At 42.4% G+C, this 18,726-nt stretch overlaps 1 protein-coding gene across 6 annotated transcripts; it reads left to right on the top strand.

Moving 5' to 3' along the window:
- The first annotated feature begins 390 nt into the window (after window positions 1-390).
- ODF2 (outer dense fiber of sperm tails 2) lies at window positions 391-18,554 on the top strand. 6 transcript variants are annotated; one of them, XM_015645190.2, is made up of 21 exons: window positions 547-569; window positions 1,494-1,566; window positions 2,252-2,405; window positions 3,584-3,700; window positions 4,317-4,490; window positions 6,337-6,503; window positions 7,473-7,602; window positions 7,914-8,045; window positions 8,926-9,000; window positions 9,633-9,704; window positions 10,271-10,387; window positions 11,276-11,461; window positions 11,753-11,862; window positions 12,566-12,701; window positions 13,292-13,402; window positions 13,574-13,678; window positions 14,238-14,396; window positions 15,270-15,370; window positions 15,904-16,066; window positions 16,391-16,516; window positions 17,265-18,554. In XM_015645190.2, the coding sequence occupies exons 3-21, from the start codon at window positions 2,298-2,300 to the stop codon at window positions 17,436-17,438; spliced, it is 2,463 nt and encodes an 820-aa protein (XP_015500676.1). In that variant the 5' UTR covers window positions 547-569; window positions 1,494-1,566; window positions 2,252-2,297; the 3' UTR covers window positions 17,439-18,554. The 6 variants fall into 6 exon arrangements, with proteins under 6 accessions (XP_015500673.1, XP_015500676.1, XP_015500674.1 ...); XM_015645188.1 differs by having other exon boundaries at window positions 551-569; window positions 2,237-2,405; XM_015645191.3 differs by lacking the exon at window positions 547-569 and adding an exon at window positions 852-1,239.
- Window positions 18,555-18,726: the final 172 nt, after the last annotated feature.

The following is an 18,726-nucleotide window of genomic DNA, read 5'->3' as shown; positions in this document are numbered from 1 at the left end:
CACAACCTTTCTCTTTTCCAGGATGAAGAGCCCCAACTCTCTCAACCTGTCTTCATAGGGAAGGTGCTTCAATCCCCTTATCAACTTCGTGGTCTTCTCCAACATTTCCATGTCCTTGTGTTGGGGACTGGTTAACAATTTACAGTAAAAGTGGCTGTGTACACAATTCTTTTAAGACAGTAAAACTCATCTCAAAGGCAACACCAAGAGAATGGACTTAATAATCCAGTTATTTCATCCTCTTTTCAGACCTCCCCATTTCTGTACGGGTGGGCACCCGCTCCTCGGGCGCCGCGCTGGAGGTTGCGCGGCCGGCGGCTCCCGGGGCCGCTCGCGCCGGCCGCATGGAGCCGCGGACGGTTACCGGGGGCGGTTACCGCCGCTCAGGGCCATTCGAATCGCCCAATGGTGGAGCCGCGGGCGGCGCGGCGGCGGCGGCGGCCCTGTGGCCGCATCTCCTGCCCGTGGTGCGGGAATCAACCCCAGAACTCGGGCCACGGGCGCCCCTGCACCTGCCGCCGCGCTGATGGAGAAATGAAATGGCTCCGAACTCCGCGCGCGCCCACCTGGTGAGAGCGGCGTGCCCGGGCAGGGCAGGGCTTGGGGGGGGGGGGCGGCGGCTCGGGCTCGCCCTGTGGCGTGTCCCGTCACCGTGTGGGCGTCCCCTCGCCCTGTAGGGTATTTCCTCAGCATTTGTGCGTCCCCTCACCGTGTGGGTGCCCGAACCTCGGGAATTGTTCCTTCTTCCTTGCCACTCGGGCTCCTTCCTGCTGCGAGGCCAGCGGGAGCCATCGCGCTCGGGTAACGGCGCGGGGCGGGCGGGCGTTGGGAGTTGCCGGGCCCTGCTGGGTGAAGGCCTGTCCGGCCCTCAGAGCTGCGAGCGGCACACGGGTCCCCGGACCGCGTCTCTGCCACCCTGAGGTGGCCACAGATTCCTTGGAAAAACTCCAGAGATTGCAGGAGGAATTGGAACTTGGGAGTGAGCCTTGTTGCTAAGGGAGGCGCGGTGACAGCGTTTGATTGTCTATCGTGGTGATTCAAGGGCTCTATCAGTCCTAGGACCGGGGAGAGCTTAGCCCTTCCTTGGAAAAAAAGACGATTACAACACCCAGCAGTGTTTGGAGTTGTTCATAGCTGGAAACTGGGGAATCCTGTTCCTTCAGAAAGCTGTGTCTTCTTCATGAATTAATGGAAGTACTGCTGTGTTCCTTAAAAATTGCAGCTAGAATTTGAAAGTTTGTAAGTGAATAGTGCCATCGTGTAATTGTACAAAACGTTTCCACTGTTTAAAACAATCTCCATTGTCAATATGTTAGGAATTGTAGTCTCTGTCCTTCCCTCATCCGGTGCTTTACAAGGGAAGCTAGGACTTTTGTTGTTTGGGTTCATGCACTTGATGTGTTTGAGCCTTGGTATTCCCTTAGATCAAAACGAAGAGGATGTTCAGAAAATGACACCTTTTCCTTTTAATAATTTTATTATTTCTGTATCAGGTGTATCTCTTCTGTCAATGAAGAAGCTGCACCCAAGAACGTGTCCAGAAAACTCAAAGGCTTGAAAGTATCTGTAAGTAACTTTACCTAAGCTGACAATACCTTTTCTACCAGAATCAAATTAGTCCTACTGGTGGCTTTGTGTAAGTAAGATTTGCAATTGCATCATTCTTTTACATCAACTGAGGCATCAAGCTCCAAGATGATGACTTTGACCTTGTGTCTCTAGGCTTTTCTGTATTGTTTTCAGGTTATGGTTGTGTGTTTCTGTGGAGATTAAAGAAATGCTGTGATGCAATGGCTTTTAAGGATTTATGCTTAGAAAAGACAGTCAAAGCACATATGAAGCATGGAACATAGAGGTTCAGGGTTCTAGGATGGAGTGGTCTGATGATTTCCTGATGTTTTTTCTTAACTGTTAAATTAATTCTCCTCCCTGCTTCGAATTTCTCTTTGTAATCAGATTTTGTTGATAATGGGAACCTTTGATTTGCTCACTTGCTCAAAGACTCTCAACTTCAATGATTCTTACAGACATCTGCTATCAATCCAGCTGTGTTTGATCTTCAATAACCAGGTTAAAGACAGAAAATACTGGAAGCAGAGGAATTGTTTGTGTTAATCCTGGCTTTACAGAAGAACAGTGAGCAGAATGGCAGATGCTACTGATAAAAAGCTCAAATGTTAACCAAGGCTGGCCGCTGTTCCTCTCTGAACACTGAAGGAAATGTTTTTATTTCCAGTTTCCTTATTCACAGGTTTCCCTTCACTGTATTTCCCTTTCCCATTTGTGGGAGAAGAGCCATGAAGAACCATTCTTCATCTCCCCCTTTGCACGTCCATGTGGATGAAAACACCCCTGTCCATGTCCATATTAAAAAGGGGCAGAAAACCACACCTGCAAAATGCCAGGTAGGAGTGTGTACCTGGTTCTTTGTAAGGGCTACAAAGAGAAGGTGAATGGCCCTAGAAGCATCAAAAAATCTTCCAGGTCTGTTCTGCTGTTGTGTTAGAGCTGTGAGACTTCAATTCATATTCAGTGGTGAATTTGCAGTGACACATTTGCTATGTTGATTTGTTGAAAGATGATTTTGATATGATACAGGATTGTTTTTCAAGTTGACTTAAGAAATGTTGTTTCCAATGTGATATCATTTGGAGGATTTTTTTCCTTTTATTTCTTGGATCTGTGTCCTGATAATGTTTTCTATTTGGCTTCCTATCTGTTTTTGGAGGAAGGCTTTGAGGAGAGGTAATACTTAGGCATTTCAAGTAGCATCTTGATTGTATTAAAATAAATGTGCTTAGTTAAAGAATTTGGATTCAGACCATCTTCTGGCATTAAGGACATTCTCTGTACACTGAGCTCTGCAGCAGAGGATCTCTTCCCAGCCTTACCCACAGGAGCCACAAGGCAAAACTGAAGCTGAGGTTCTAGCTATTCCATACCCTCTTCTGTTGCTGGATATTTATGGAAAGTTGCTCTAAAAAGTTGATGGAAGTTGCTATCTCATCTTCCTTATCCTACAGAATCCTGTTAGAAGTCTTCTATTAATTCTGTTTGTTGCTAATGGCAAATTTCATAATGGGATAGAATAACAGTGAAAATAATGCATCCTATTAATGCCAGTAGGGAATGTTTACAGCATCTGATTTTTCTCTAAGGTTAGAATTGTGCAAAAACACTTTAACTATCCTTCAGTTAGAGCAGCTCAAGTTCAATACAAATAAATGTGGATCTTCTAGTTGACTGCAGAGTGGGGAAAACACTACCAGGGCTTTCCAAAATCAATCACGGTGTCAAATGTAATAGCTGCTTTTTTGTGAGGTGAATCTGGGGTGGAAAAGGGATCTCCCAGCCATCTGTCAGGTCCTACATCCAGCCATCCTGTCAGCTGAGAGTGCAATAACCTTTTCTTCTGGCTGGTATCAGCTTCCTTTGGTGGCTGCTACCTCACCTCATCTGATGCATCCTGTGAAACACTACTGATGGTTCTGTATAAATGATCTTTTGTTTGGTTTTGCAGCACTAAAAAATTACAAATGGTTCTTCAAGGGTCTGTAATTTATTTTATTTTCTCTTTCTTTAGCAAAAGCAAAAACAGAAATCAAAAGGGGATGGTGTGCGAGCTGTGCGGGTGAAAACTAAGGCCCCTTGGATGCCCCCAGGCAAAACAAGTACCCGTGATACCATCTTGAAATGGGAGGTACAGCTGGTTATGCTCTTTCAAACAAACTTTGAGGTTTAGCCAAGGTTGAAGAGAGCATTTGTGTAGTGAGAGAGGTAGGCAGATCTGAAAGAAGGCTGCTGTCACCTACCATCTATTTGAAGTGTCTTCTATAAATCTTTTTCACTTTTTCATACAGAAAAACTGAGCATTTATAAACAGCCTGTGGCCACGCCTTTCTGTCTCTAGAAGTCAGACACATTCATTTCTTTATTGTGATTTTAGTAATGCCCTTCAAAATCTCATCTGGAATCTCAGTGAGGGACTGCTGGTCTCATTCTCTTCCAAAGCATGCAGCATTTGTGTAGCATTGTGTTGTATTTCCTTTCTCATGAGTTGATAGTTTTGCCTGTTGTATTCCTGCCACTTCCTAGGTGAGGATTTGAGCTTTCATTAGTTTCTCTTGTTTTTCATTGTACTCTTCTGCATTCTTGACCTTTCCCAGATGGAAATGGAAGAACTGTTTGTAAATGTTTTTTCCTTTGCTAGCCTTGCTGCAGTGATGTGACCCAGTCTCTGTTTTCTGGCAATATTAGCTTTAGAATGGTATTTATAATGTTATACTAAAAATATTATACTCTTTATTCTCTGGTAGGAATCAGCTGAACGCCGTGAAGCTACACCTAATCCTGAATCTGAAAGGATGCAGTCAGTACTGCGCCTCAGTGACCTCTCCACGGATGACGATGATCCCGCTTGCTGCAAAATTAACAAATATGAAAAGAAGCTAGATAGCCTGATGAATATGGTGGGAACACTGAAGCAAGAGGTAAGGAGACAGTGGAAAGACCTATTGACTGTTGCTTGTAGCTGATCCTTTGACAAGAGGAGGCTGGAGGCAGGTCTTGGTGCAATGGAAAGCTACTCAGACTGTTGGTAGCGTGCTTGAAAATCAGTCTGAATTGTTTAGAATAGCTGAACTGTCCTGCTGAGAAATTCACTTAGCCACACTATGAAATATTTCAAAATATTATTAATTTAATAAGGTATTGCTGTGCTTTAGTTTCCAAATAATCTCTCCCGCCCAAGCCCAAAATCTGAAAACTGATGACTCCAGAAAGTGAAAAATACAATGCATTGATGTTTTATTGTAAAAAAATCCCTATATTCAATAAGACTGTTTCCTTCTGATTCGGTTTCAAAAGTGTGCTACCCAATGGTGTTGTGTCTTCCAGATAAATAGGCTCTTATGTACCTGACACCACATAAAAAATATGTGGGAGATGTTCCCAGGTCTCATAAGATGCATCATGGTGGGGGTAAACTGCATTTTTAACATTAACACTCAGAGCAAATCTTATATTATTATTTTACTCAAAACTACATGGATTTCAAATCACTAAATAAGAATAGGATTTAAGTCAAGTAGATTCTTACATCAAGCATTTTCCATTTTATTCATGCTACAAAATGTAATGGAATTACTTGAACGGATAAAACAAAAATCAGTTTTAGAATCACAGAATGAACTGGATTGGAAAGACCTTTGAGATGACCAAGTCCAACCTATGACCTTAACACCTCCTCAGCAACTAAATCACGGCACTGAGTGCCACGTCCAGGCTTTTTCTAAACACGTCCAGGGATGGTGACTCCACCATCTCCCGGAGCAGATGATTCCAGTGCCCAATCACTCAGTGAATAATTTTTTCCTGATGTCTAACCTAAACTTCCCCTGGAGTAGTTTAAGCCTGTGTTTTCTCCTGTCACTGGTTGCCTGGGAGAAGAGACTGACTCCCACCTAACTACACACACCTTTCAGGAGTTAGTGTAGTGTAGTTAGTTAGGTGTAGTGAGTGATAAGGTCTCCCCTGAACCTCCTTTTTTCCAGGTTAAACAACCCCAGCTCCCTCAGTTGTTCTTCATAGGGTTTGTGTTCCAGGCCCCTCACCAGCATTGTTGCCCTCCTCTGGATGCACTCAAGCGATTCAACATCCTTCCCAAACTGAGGGCCCAGAACTGGACACACCACTTGAGGTGTGGCCTCACCAGTGCTGAGTACAGGGGAAGAATCACCTCCCTGCTCCTGCTGGCCACACTATTCCTGATAGAGACCAGGGGCCATTTGCCTTCTTGGCCCCCAGGGCACACTGCTGGCTCATGTTCAGTGGACCAGTACCCACAGGTCCCTTTATGCCTGGCCACTGTCCAGCCACACCATCCCCAGTTTGTAACACTGCAGGGGGTTGTTGTGGCCAAAGTGCAGGACTTGGCACATGGACTTGTTAAAGGTTGGAAAAGACCTCCAGGATCATCAAATCCAACTTTGGATCCATCACTACCTTGTTAAATAAACAGAGCACTGAGTGCCGTGTCAAGTTGTTTCTTGTACACCTCCAGGGATGGTGATTCCACCACCTCCTTGGGCATCCCTTTCCAATACCTGACAACCCTTTCTGTGAAGAAATTCCTCCTGATGTCCAACTTGAACATCCCCTGACACAGCTTGAGGCCATTTCCTCATGTCCTGTCACTTGTCACCTGGGAGGATATACTTAGTTTTTTTTGATACTTTCAATAAGTTGATTGACCCTGAATGTTTCACTGGTTTGGGATATGGATTCTGTGTATCACTTCCGAGGCCGCTGGTTTAAGTTTTATTCCAATATCTTCAGGTTAAGATGCAGCAAATGGATGAACAGGAACAACTGACAAAGCGTCTCCTGGAAGAGCAGAAGGAAGAACTGAATGAGGTCACACAAGAGCTGGTAGAAACAGAGAATGAGAACACGCGGCTCCGACGCAACATCGAGCGCATAAAGGAGGAGAAGGACCTAACTATGTAAGAAATCTTCACTTCTCACTTTTCCTGCACTAGTGGTATCCACAGGCACCTCACACCTGACATGATTTGAGGTTGTAGCTGCTGCTGAAGAACTGATGCACTTGGATTTTTTGTCACCTTTTAGAAGGGAGACTCAAGATTGCAGTAGCTGCATGATTTATGGAATGGGGAAAAAAACCTACTTTGAGAGGAACCTGAGAGCAGTTGGCTTGTGTGGAGGGTCAGACTAGCTCTGCAATTAGTATTTTGAAGATTAAGGGATTCTGCTTGATAGAACAATTAATGCATAAACATGGAGCTGAAAACTAGAGGAGAATTTTTAACCTTTGTAAAAATTATACAGAGCCAGGAGTGACAGCCCCTGAGGGGACTGAATCATGGGCTTTTTTCTTAGTGATTGTGAAGGTCTGTAAGTCTGACATTTCTGCATCTGCTTTGTATCTAAAGAATTAGTGAAGGTCGTGTCTCCAGGGGGACATTAATGTTTTAGGAGAGTTAGATTTATTTTTTTCCCTTAAGAACGATCACTTGGAAGTTAATACTTTGTATTCCTTTTTCAGAAAACTCTGTGAATGCTTCTGAGATTACAAGTGCTGGCTAAAAACATTGAGCTGCATGTCTTGCTGTGCTTTTCTGGTTTTTATTTGGCCATTTGGAGTCTTATTTCTGGTGTGACATAAGTGCCCAGGAAAAACACAGCATTGTGTGCAGTTTTGATATAAGCCTTATTTGTCCCCTCTAAATTTCATATCTGTGATCTCAGCAAGCTCCTGGTTTCTGCTTGCTGCCTTATCTCAAAACAGCTTCCACACTGAAAGAAGGTAAATCTTAAGCAGTTTTTGTTTAGAGCTTTTATCCTCTGATTTGGGCTTTTTACTAATTTTAACCCAATCAACTCTATATCAATAGTGGCTGGTATAGCTGCCAAAGCTTCTTGTTTCTCTGATGACTGAATTCTCCTTGCAGGCTGCAGAAGGAGTGCTTGCAGCAGGAGAAGGAGTGTTTGGTGACCAAGCTGAATGAAGCAGAAAGGGATGGAGCAGCAGCTGCCAGACAGATCCACGCCCTGAAAAATACCATTGGGAGACTTAATGTTGTATGTGTCCCTTTTTGTTCTTGCCTTTACTACATTGTCCTGTTATATGTCTGTCTTAAAAAAGTAATGTTAAAGTTGCTAATCCAGGAAAGCCTAAGGAAAAGTGGAGGGATTCAACATCCTTAAGGTGTTTGCTGATTTAGTTTTAAAGCAGGGCATTTGCGTCCAGGTACCTTCTGCACAAAAGTGAACAATTATTTCCTTTTGTTTGCTTTGTTGGTTTGGTTGTTTGAGTTGTTGTGTTTTGTTTTTCCTCATTTCTTTGTTTATTTGTTTATTTGGCTTTTGTTTGTTTAATGTTTTTCCTTTAGGAGAAACACGTGAGCAGCACAGATATAAATGCTCTAACAAGACAAAAAGAGCTTCTGCTCCAGAAATTGAGCACCTTTGAAGAAACCAACCGGACACTCCGAGAACTTCTTGCAGAGCAGCAGTCCCGGGAGGTGAGAACTGCTGTGTATGGAACCTGGCTGATTACAGGAGGCTGTGTTGTCTCATGGGCTGGAAGAGAATTTTGAGTTTGAAATCTTTCAACTCTTTTCCTCAGCCCTGCAGTAGATCCTGTCAGCCCATAAATGTTGTTTAGTTTTTATTTGTGTTTTTTTCTTTATCTCTGCCTAATTCATAGAGTAAGACTGGCTTTTCTGTTCTGAAGATGGTAGAGCCTCTAAGTCTTTGGCTGTGTTAAAAGGTTCAGGTACTGCTGTGTTGCCAGCTGTCTCCTCTGGATGTGGCTATATCTGCTGATCCTGCTGGTCTCAAACGCTGCTGCTGCACTTGGGTTGCCTGCAGTCTGAGGACTTTATATGGCCTCAGCTAATGAGAACCTAAGGATATTCAGAACTTTGATTTTGTAGGCTTTGAGGGCAGCAACAGAGAAATTAGAAACAATTCTGTGCTACATGTACAGAACAATTCGCTATTGCTCATACAAGCAATAGAAAAATGATATTTCTGTTCTTTCTGTAGTATATATTCCATTTTACCAAAAGTTAGCTGATGGTAACAGTTACCTCATCCACCAGTGAGGCTGGATAATTGGTCTGAATTCTTCCACATGACTTCCCCTGAGTAGCGGGAGAGTCCAGAATGATCTTACATTGGCATCATGCTTTTTATTTTAATCTTTGACTGGGAAGTGGAAAAGCCTTCTGAGATGGATAATGATACGTGAAGTGTTTAGCAAATGTGATGTTTCTGGATATCTTCTAAGATTTTCTGCTGCAACTGGGAGGAAATAATTGATTTTTCAAGTTCCATTTTAAGAACCTGTAGAAAACTTACTTTTTAGTTAATGATTTTTCTCATGCATTTATTTTGTAGAAAGATTCCCAGAAGGTACTGGATCGTCAAGCAGCGCTGCTGAAAAGGCTGGCTGACTCAGATGCAGAGAACATGGTAAGTAAACCACAATCTCTCTTTCCTTTAATGATACCGCAGAGAAATCTAAAATGACAAACCTTCTTTGTCTGATATTCCACTGTCAAATCTTACAGTAGTGCCTTTTATTTCAATAAAAAAATTATTTTAGTTTTTGAGGTAATCAGAGCCACTTCATTGCTCCTCTGGTTAACAACCTGCACTTCAAAGTGGGTAGATTTTCGTTGCCTTTGAAATACAGGGTCTTAGAATGGGGATAACTCTGTGTATTGGGCTCTGTCACTGAATGAGTTACCTTGTGCCAGTTTTTGTTCATTTCCTTCTCTCTAAACTGAGACAGGAGGTCTTGCCTTGCCAGAACTTATAAAACATGCTGTGAGATATAGGTAAATGCCCTTTTTAGTCTGTGGAGTATATATGGTCCTGACTGGGTATCCTGTGTCCTGTTGTACAAATGTATGTGTATCCCTTTTGCTTCATGCTTGAGTAGAATGAAGCCTGTTTTTCTGGGGATGAGGATGCTGTTGTGGATAACAGACTGTGCCACAGATCAGGTGGTCTTGACAGGGAGGCAGTTAGACCTCTTGCCTTCCACCTGCCATCCTAAATGTGCTTTTTACTGAACATCTGTATGTTGTTTGTTTTTCCAGCAACTTCAGATCAAGCTTCAGGGAAAAGAAAAGGAAGTGGAAAGCCTCACAGTTCAAATAGTGGCAGAAAAGGTAATTTTGTTTTTCTGTTTTTCCCTCTCTTCCTTATTTTCCAGTTCTGTAAAACCACAGGCAGTCCAAAAGATGAGATTGTTTGCAGACCACTATTTTGAGATCAGATGACTGGCTTGCTTGTAAAACTAGGCAGATACCAACTCCCACATCATTGTGGGTTCCATATTCTGCTAGTAAGACCTCTCACAAGGATAGATTGGTGGAATTCTCTTTGCTTGGGCACTGAATTAACATTCTGTTTAATGTCCTGTCGGTTCCCAATGGCAAATTCTAATATGCTCCTTAGTTTAAGAGGTAAAGTGGGAATGCAGTGAAGAGGTCAGATACAAAGAATGTTTTGCCCTAGAACGTAACTTTCAGGCCAGTCATTCACATGTGTTCTAAGATAAATGACTGTTCATTAGGTCCCTTTTTGTTGGACTAGAAGGGCTGTGAGGGTATCTGGAGGTGGTGGTGGCTGGAGATCATTCAGTGAAATCTGAGATTCCTCCTGCATATTATAAAGTGTTTCTTTTATTAGCTTGTTGAGTACAAACATATTTGTCTTGTTCCTGCTTATCTAGGAACAGGCAAAGAAAGCATTTGAACTCTCCAGAGCTATGGAATCTATGAAAGCCCATTTACAAACCCAGCTGCGGAGCAAAGAAGTTGAGAATGGTCGTCTGGCTGCACAGGTGCAGGTATGTCTGGACTGCTCCCTGGGGATTGTCTCTTCCTTTGCTCCCATGGACTGAAATCACTCACAAGGGGAGTAACATGAGCTTCTTACAAAGTCTGGTTGACTGAAATATTGGCTGGTGATGTTTATGCCATTAACACACAGCATGAGTTTCAAATTAAGTAAGAAAAGAGAAATCGCATTTCACATTTGAAGCATGAAGTAAAATCTTAGCCTTAAGGTCTATGTGCATTAATTAAATTTTCTTTTTCCTAAGTTAGTTACTCTGTAATTATTGAAAAGATTGCTTTGGTTTAGTCAAGCATCAAGACAAACTGAAACTATTTAATTTGCATTTTTGGAAAAATACTGTGCCAGTTTGATCACCCTCGTTCATCTGTTCTACGGTATTAATGAGGAGGAGAAAGTTCCCCTGGTTTATTTTGATTAGAGTTTTATATTTAGCATATGTTGGGCTGATGTTTCAAGCAACATAAATGTGTTAATAGTTTAGAGGAGCTTTAATCTGTTCTAGTAAGAGCTGCATAAAGCAACATTATTATACGTTGCTTCAATAGATACATTTTATCAATAAAAATAATTTTCTCAGGTTGATCAAAAGACAGTTAAAACAGTATCATTTTGGTCAGGAGAAAAATCAGTATTTTAGGAAGCAGCTTATGAAAGAAGAAAGGAAGACTCTTGGAAGAAAAGGAAGATGTCATGCTGCCATCTCTTTGAGCATTTAGACAGGACTGTGTAGGTGAAACCTGACTGCAAATATCTCTATGCTGAACACTGGGGATTTGTGCCTGGTTCTCATCACCATTTCTAGGAAATTAATTGCTGCTTTGGGTTTGCAGGTGTAATATGGGCATTAATCCATATGGTGGGTTTTGTTCCCCTGCAGAGTCTGGAGATGAGTGAAGCTAAGCTTACAGAACAGCTGGAACTTGCCCTGGAGCAGCTGAAAGACACGAAGGTCAAGGGGGATGATGATAAAGATGCCCTGAAGAAAGCGATCCGTGCACAGAAAGAGCGGGCGGAGCGGAATGAGGAGTATGTGCAGAAACTGACTGCCCAGCTAGCAGAAAAGGTACCTGCTGAAACAGGAGAGGCCTAGTTTGAGGTCATGCTTTTAAATTGTTGACTTCTGGTAGCAGCCCTGGGGAGAGTCTCTTCTTTCTACGGATGAAATTTATTTCTGTCTTGATGCTATGGCCCATTTATGCCAAGTTTAGAACAAATCCAGTTTGCTCAGCTGTCACTGTATTCACTGCATGTCCTAAGTTAAGGGCATCTCTTTGTATTGTCTGTATATCTCACACCAGTGATTATTTTGTCTTCTCCCTTACTTTTTTCCTCTTGTATTTCCCTTGTCTGACAGGACAGCTGCCTTGCTGAGGTCCGGGCCAATTTCGAGTCCTGGAGGGATCGCTGCAACAAAGCACTGAAGGAGAAGGATGACCTTGAACTGGAAGTTGTTACACTGAACAGGTTAGAGTAAAATCAGTGCAGAGAAAGAAGCATGAGTGGGGATGAGTTCAAAGTTCAAGGATAATTTAATTGAATAATAGCATTGAAATGAATGTTTTAATTTGTCTTGTAAATAACTAAGCTAAACCAGTACTGCTTTAAGGGCTAGAGCAGAATTGGAAGAGGTGGAGAGAGACATGTGACTTTTGCTGCTGACTTGCCACAGCAAAGACAGACTCTTTAGGGTTTGCTGACCCTTAAAACTGTTCCTTTGCCATTTTGTAATTCTTTGAATTTAGATTTTTTTTTGTTTGTTTGTTTTGAGATCTATTTGAATTACTGGAATAGAAGTTATTAAAACACATCAGTAGTATAGTTGATGCTAGTTTTGTTGTGAAGGTAAATAAATTTGTTTATTTACAACACTGCAGTACAGTTGTTGCTACAGGGAAAACTAGATAGGTATGAGTTGAGAGAGGCATATCCTTATCCTGTGTATCTTTGAGACAATTAATTTGAGCTCCAGGGGGACAACTCCAGTTAATTTCCAGGAGATATAAAAAGATTGAAGTAGTCAAACAGTGTAACAGAGAGGTGTGCATACATGACTGGAGAAGAAAGATGAAAGGATAGGGAAAAGCCATGTTTCTGAAGCTAGTTTTCAGAGGTTAGGAGCCTTACTCCCTCTTGTCACTTAAGAACTCATTTTCTTTCTGTGTGGCAGCCGTGTTGCAGACTTGCTGGAACAACTGGCAAAGGTCCAGGAAAAGGCACGGGAAGAAAACAGTACTTTGATGTCTAAAGTGCACCAAATGAATGGAGACAACAATTCTTTAAAGAAAGAAAATGAAAGACTAAAGGTTAGTGTCTCTAAGGGTCTGAAGAACAAATGTTAGGAGGAAAAGAGGGGTAATTACAGCAACTTACTTGGCTACTGAGGACATGAGTCAAATTGCATGAATTGCTCCTATACAGTTTCAAACCAGTTCATATAACCTGACTGTAATAGGGCCAATGTGTTAGGAGGCAACAGAGGAAGTGTACATACTGGGAGAACTGTGTTACTTCCATGTTTTGGCTAGGAGTATCTCCAACTACTGTTTAATTTAGCTGGGATCTTAAATCTTGTCCTTACACCTTTGCTGTTGGCCAGACAACAAACAGCTGTTGTAGCTCATACAGAGAGAATGGAAATCTCCAGAACAAAAAAGATGACTGCCCTATTTCTCCTATTATTGTTTACCATGAGTGATCTTGTGGGTGACCTACATCTTTTTTTCCATCCTAAACCTCTGTGCTCTGCTGATGCAAATTTGGCAGTCTGCTGAAGTCTGGAGAGTTTTGGCAACTTGGATGGACAAAACTGTATTTTCTTAGTCTAGACAACATTAGACAGCTCACATGGCAGGTAATTCCAAGCACTCAATGGAAAATGTTTTCTTTTTTTCAGGCTGCTCTGAACTCAATGGAGGACAAGCTGAACCAAGCACAGATGGAATTGCAGCATCTCCAGAACTCTGTCAGGAGCTATGAGGCGTTGATTGAAAACTACACGGCACAGGTGAGTCTCAGAGCCTTCAGCACAAAGGTGTTTTCTCCTCCCACTGTGGCTTATTCTGTAATGCCTTAGCTGTTGCCAACTGGAGCAGTTTCAATTACTCCAAGGCATTGCATAAATGTGTTGAAAACTGTATATAACAGCTAAAGTCTGGGGTCTTTTTTTAATGTCCAGGCACAGAAAGCCCGAAATGAAGCAGATGAGCTGGCAGCAAGACTGGAGCAGTGTGAAAAAGAGAACGAGACAGTAAAGGATGATATGAACAAGGAGCTTGAAGAGGTAACTATCCCTGTAAAGATACATTGTAGACATTCATGGATCTTCGTGTTCTGAATCTAGTGAAAAACAGCTGTAAATAGGAAATAAAAGGCTTGACTCTGCCTTTTGCATCAGTTTTTTCTCAGGACTTGTTCAATAAGTTTTTCAGAATGAACATTTAGCAGCTTTTTTTTGACTATATGGCATTCTTTAGAGGTATATAAATTATTTAGTGTGTCCTTTGCTGCAGCAATAGTGGTTTAGAACAGTGGATTAGGTAGGTTACACCATTATCTGATGTGGAATAGCTGAACACAAAAGCAGAGCTTGTACTTCCAGTAAAATTGAAGCCCAAAATTCAAAATACTCATTCTTACGCCATACATATGGAACCAGATTCTGGGTGGAAGCTTTTTGGAGTAGGAAAAGACCTTAGGCTTTGAACTCCAGAACTGGCTAAATATCTACACAAGTGTCATCATGGTTGTGGACTAACAAAGCTTCATTGAAGTTGAGAAATTTTTTTAGTCTTGATCTTATGAACATTTGAAAGTTCTCACATTCTATTCTTTGATTACAGACTCGTGACCAGCTGCAGGCTCAGCTTGCTGAACTGGAAAAGCTGCCTGAGATCCTAAAGTACACTGAGGCACAGCTGGCACAATGCCATCAACAGCTCATGTGTTATGAGAAGAAGAACACGGATCTGTGTACCATGATTGCAGAACTCCGTCAGCTGGTAAGGGACTGGCAGAAGGTACCCATACCAGGGCGCACCTCACCTGTGAAATCAGCATGAATTTCTAATCACAGCAAGGTTCAAACTTCGTCTCTGTTCTCATCTCTTATTGAAAAGATTAAACGTGCACTGCAAAATAAAGGTGTGTGCCATGTCTTTGTGCAAGAAGTTAGCGGCTTTGCTGGTAGCATTCCTTAATGTTTGAAAGGTTTCTCATCCCTTGGTGCAGAATCTTTCTGGGACTTGTTAGCAGCAGTGGCAGTACTTGCTAATGACAGCCCTTGCTTCTGTTACCTCCATCCTCTTGTCAGCTTTCCGTCCTTTAGTTTTCTGCTGATGGTGCTAGCCCAACCATTTTATCACTCTGATTTCAGGTTGTTTTCCCAGTTTCTGGTTTTTGTTCCCAGAAAGACTGTACAGGTATTGCAGGACAGTTTCAGACAGGGATGACATCTACAGCTGTGCCTCAAGACAACACATGATCTCTGTCTGACCGCTTCAGTCTGCTTGGTTTGGTATTATAAACCTCCCTGGTGTTTCAGGCTCTGATGCTGTTGTGGGCTTGCTGGCATGTTTGTGGCTGCTGTTCTTGTGTGTGTGCTTGGATTGTAGGTGCTGCTCTACATGTAGGAATTCATGGGCCTGGCTTTTCTTTTGCAGTACAGATGAGTTTTCCCATACCTTCCCAGACTGTAACTGGAAGTATCAGCAAAATGGATGTTTAGTTCTTTACTATCCACTGTTCCCTTTCTGAAGCTCTCTAGAAGTTATGAACAGAACGTATTTCCTTCTGAGAGCTGCATATGTTTTAGGTGGTTGGACACGAGTGTGTAGTGACTACTCTGTAAAGTAATTAATTCCTGTAATTTTTAGATTGACCTCCAGGGGGACAAAATGGAGATGACAAGAGAAAGATATCAATCTGCCCAAGAGGAGAAAAAGCAACTCACCTTGAAGGTGGAGGAGCTAGAAAGGTTAGAAACACTAGGCTCTCTTGCTTTTTTAACCTTCCATTTCCATTGTTTTTACAGGGGATTGAAACAGCTTCAGTCTTGTTCCAGTTCCCCACATGCCTCCAGGATTCTGTGCATTTGCTTATGCCACAAGGTTCTCTAATCAGTAGCTGTCCACTAAGAGTTACATGCTTTTGCAGCAGCACCTGTTGTGGATGTTGTTAGACAGGATGATGGCGTAGACAGTAGAGAAACCAGCTCCTTGTCCAATTTAGCCTGGCAATTCTGAGGTTACTAGATATTACAGTATTTTTACCTATGTTTATAAATTTATTTTAGTGACAGTGTCTCAGAAAGTGCAGGTATATGGGTACTCTGTAGGTCCTTCCATCTTTGAAATTTTGATTTGAGGACTGGAGAACTGTTTCTTGAGGCTCTCACCTTTCAAGGGGGAATAGAATCTGTTACCAGAGAGTCAGGACCTGACAAAAGGCAGAATGAAACACACTCCATTTAAAATGAATAGGTTTCCTTCCCTTATTGTCTTAAACTAGAAAACTAGAGTCCACGAGTGCCCAGAACATAGAATTCCTTCAGGTCATAGCAAAACGTGAGGAGTCGATCCACCAGTGTCAGCTGCGGCTGGAGGAGAAGAGCCGTGAGTGCAGCTCCCTGGCACGTCAGCTGGAGATGGCCATTGAGGATGCCAAAAGACAAGTGAGTAATTTCTCATGTTTGTGAATTCACCCAAAGCTACCCAGGCTGTGAAAGGAGAACAGCGAGAATGCTGAATCTTCTCAGCTTATGACCAAAGCCATTAAAATGATCGTGTTCAGTGAAATACAGGTAATGTGCTGGTGCTGTTTGTCAGCGCTGTCGAAGAACTGAACTTGGTTTGCGACAGAGAAAAAGCACAGGACTGAGCTGCTGCTTATGTATGAGAATGTGTCAGTTAAACTTCAAAGGGCTTTTGTGGGCAATGGGTAGGGAAACTATATTCTTCCATAGATATCCCTTTAACAAAGTTGTTGTTCTGTGTAGGTGGAACAAGCTCGAGAACGAGCAGTCTCCAGAGAGAGGGCAGCCCAGTCCAAGATGTTGGATTTGGAGACCCAGCTGAGCAGGAATAAAACAGAGCTGAACCAGTTGCATCGGAGCAAAGAGGATGTGAGTGGCTTGTGGGGGATATTCTTGCTGTACTGGTGGTGCCCTAGCAACAAATGGAATCCATAAATAATCCTGTGGATGTGCTGCTGAAGTCATGCAGAGCTGTGCCTGAATGTGATGTGCTGTTGAGTGTGTCCATGTATGTGTGACATAGGACATGTCTGCTGTGTCCAATTCAGGAGTGTGTAGTAAGTGATAGGCAAGTGAGAGTACAATGATGTGAGTGAACTTGGTGTGAAGTTATGTGTGTGTAAGAAAAGAATCAGACTTTCCTTGTGTTAAAAGGAGATTTGCACCAGGTATCACGGTCAGGTTTCAACTTCATTTCACCTACATCAGAGAGAATGCAATTTCTCTTCTAGAGGAAAGGATTTTTTTCTAGAAGAAAGACTGGGAATCTTTTGTCATGTCCTATTTACCTTGCTTTCTTGCTTTAGTTTTACTTGGAATTGTTGGCTGATGGATCAGGTCAAGTTGCTTTTCAGAAAAGGGTGTGTTTTAATTCCCCAAAACTACAGGCTAATGTATTTCAAAATCCCAACTGATTAGCCACGTTGTCTCCTGCTTTTATCAGCGGGTTGCTGAATGGAGTTGGGAATGAGCAGAAATTATAAATATCACAGCACCATCTATGGTAATGTCATCTGCTGTGCTAATTCTGGCTCTCCTCAGCACTTTGGGGGAAGAGTTTAACATGAACAGGATGAATGTTGCTGCCTCTCAGCCTGTTTTGTGCTCCCCTGTGCAGGCAGAGCGCCGATACGAAAGCCGCCTCCAGGACCTGCGGGATCGGCTGGAGCAGTCGGAGAGCACCAACCGCAGCATGCAGAACTACGTCCAGTTCCTCAAGTCTTCCTACGACAACGTTTTTAGGGAAAGTGCTTTTCTGGGCTCCCCCAGCCACACTCGCTCTCTCCTCTGAGGGCAATGCTCTCCTTGCACCTTTTTTAAGTACACAGAAGGAGCTTTGTTTCAAAAGCCGTATTGATATAGAAAACTGGATGGCATTTCAGCGTCACTGTTAGGAGATTTTTTTTATTGCAGAATGAGAAAATAAAATGATGTTGGAATGTGATCAAAATGTGAGGTATCAGCAATACTGGTTTGGTGCTGGAGGTTAGTGTTACACCATAATCTGAGCCCGAAAACCAGGTGGTTTTGTGTATAATGGAAAAGATTTTCCTCCTGTTAGGTCATGATGGTTTCAGCTCTTAAAAGCTGACAGAAGTTTCTTGAGTGTGTTAATTTTTGTAAGAGCTCTCTTCGTGCTTCACTTTTCACTTGGTTTCTCTGTTGGGGAGATCATGTGGGGGTTTTTTGCTTGTGGGATTTTTTAAATAATTTTTTCATACTGTTGGTGTGATGCTGAAAATAACTGAGGTAGGTGCCTGGGCTCTACACTCACAAGAGATAATCTCCTCATAAACACAGTGTTTGTAACAATTTTATACCAGAAATTACAAGTTTGGTTTAGTTTTTTATACTTGATTCTTATATACTCCCTGATCCTTACCTTTATTTGTGAGTGTGATGCTAATGTTGCTTTACTCCTCTTACCCTGGTTTTCTGATCCTGAGTATACCCACCTAGAACTGACCCAAAACAATCTAAATTTGAAGGAAATCAGTGTCACTTCATTTGGGATCTTGGTGCAAATGCCATGTGAGTTCTGGGTGTGCGTGAAATCCTGACTTTGTCTTAAGCCAACTAAGGAGCAGCTGCAGATCTACAACTTCATCAAATTCCCCTGCACCTTCTGGAAAATTAGGTCTTTTGTGTGTCAAGTCTCTAAAAGTCCACGTGCTCTCTGGTGTCCTTTTGTTCCCACTATATGGTTCTGAGGAGGACAAAAATAAGCCTTGTTTTTATTTTTCTTGCATTTGTATCCTATTTATGTGCTATGTGATGTGGTCATTGCCTGTATTTGTCATAAAAGTTTTCTAATCAGTTTTCAAAAGATCTGTAATTGCGCATGTTTAACACTTTAAAAATCCCAGAAGTGCGGGGGGAGAAACCAATAAAGTACATTTTAATTGGTTATGGTGGGGATTTCCTCTTCAGGTGCTGTGTGTTGGTCTCTGAGTTTGGAAAAGCAAAAACACCCCAGGGCTGTTGGTGCAGGCAACTGAATTACAAACTATTTCTGTGGTTCACGGATGGAGCCTTCCCTCTGCTTCTGCGACCGGGACTAAGCAGCGCAAGCTGACTCC

This window comes from Parus major, chromosome 17 (genome assembly GCF_001522545.3).
Source record: "Parus major isolate Abel chromosome 17, Parus_major1.1, whole genome shotgun sequence".
NCBI lineage: Eukaryota > Metazoa > Chordata > Aves > Passeriformes > Paridae > Parus > Parus major.
The sequence above is the reverse complement of the archived record's forward strand: the minus strand, read 5'-3'. Positions and strand labels throughout refer to the sequence as shown.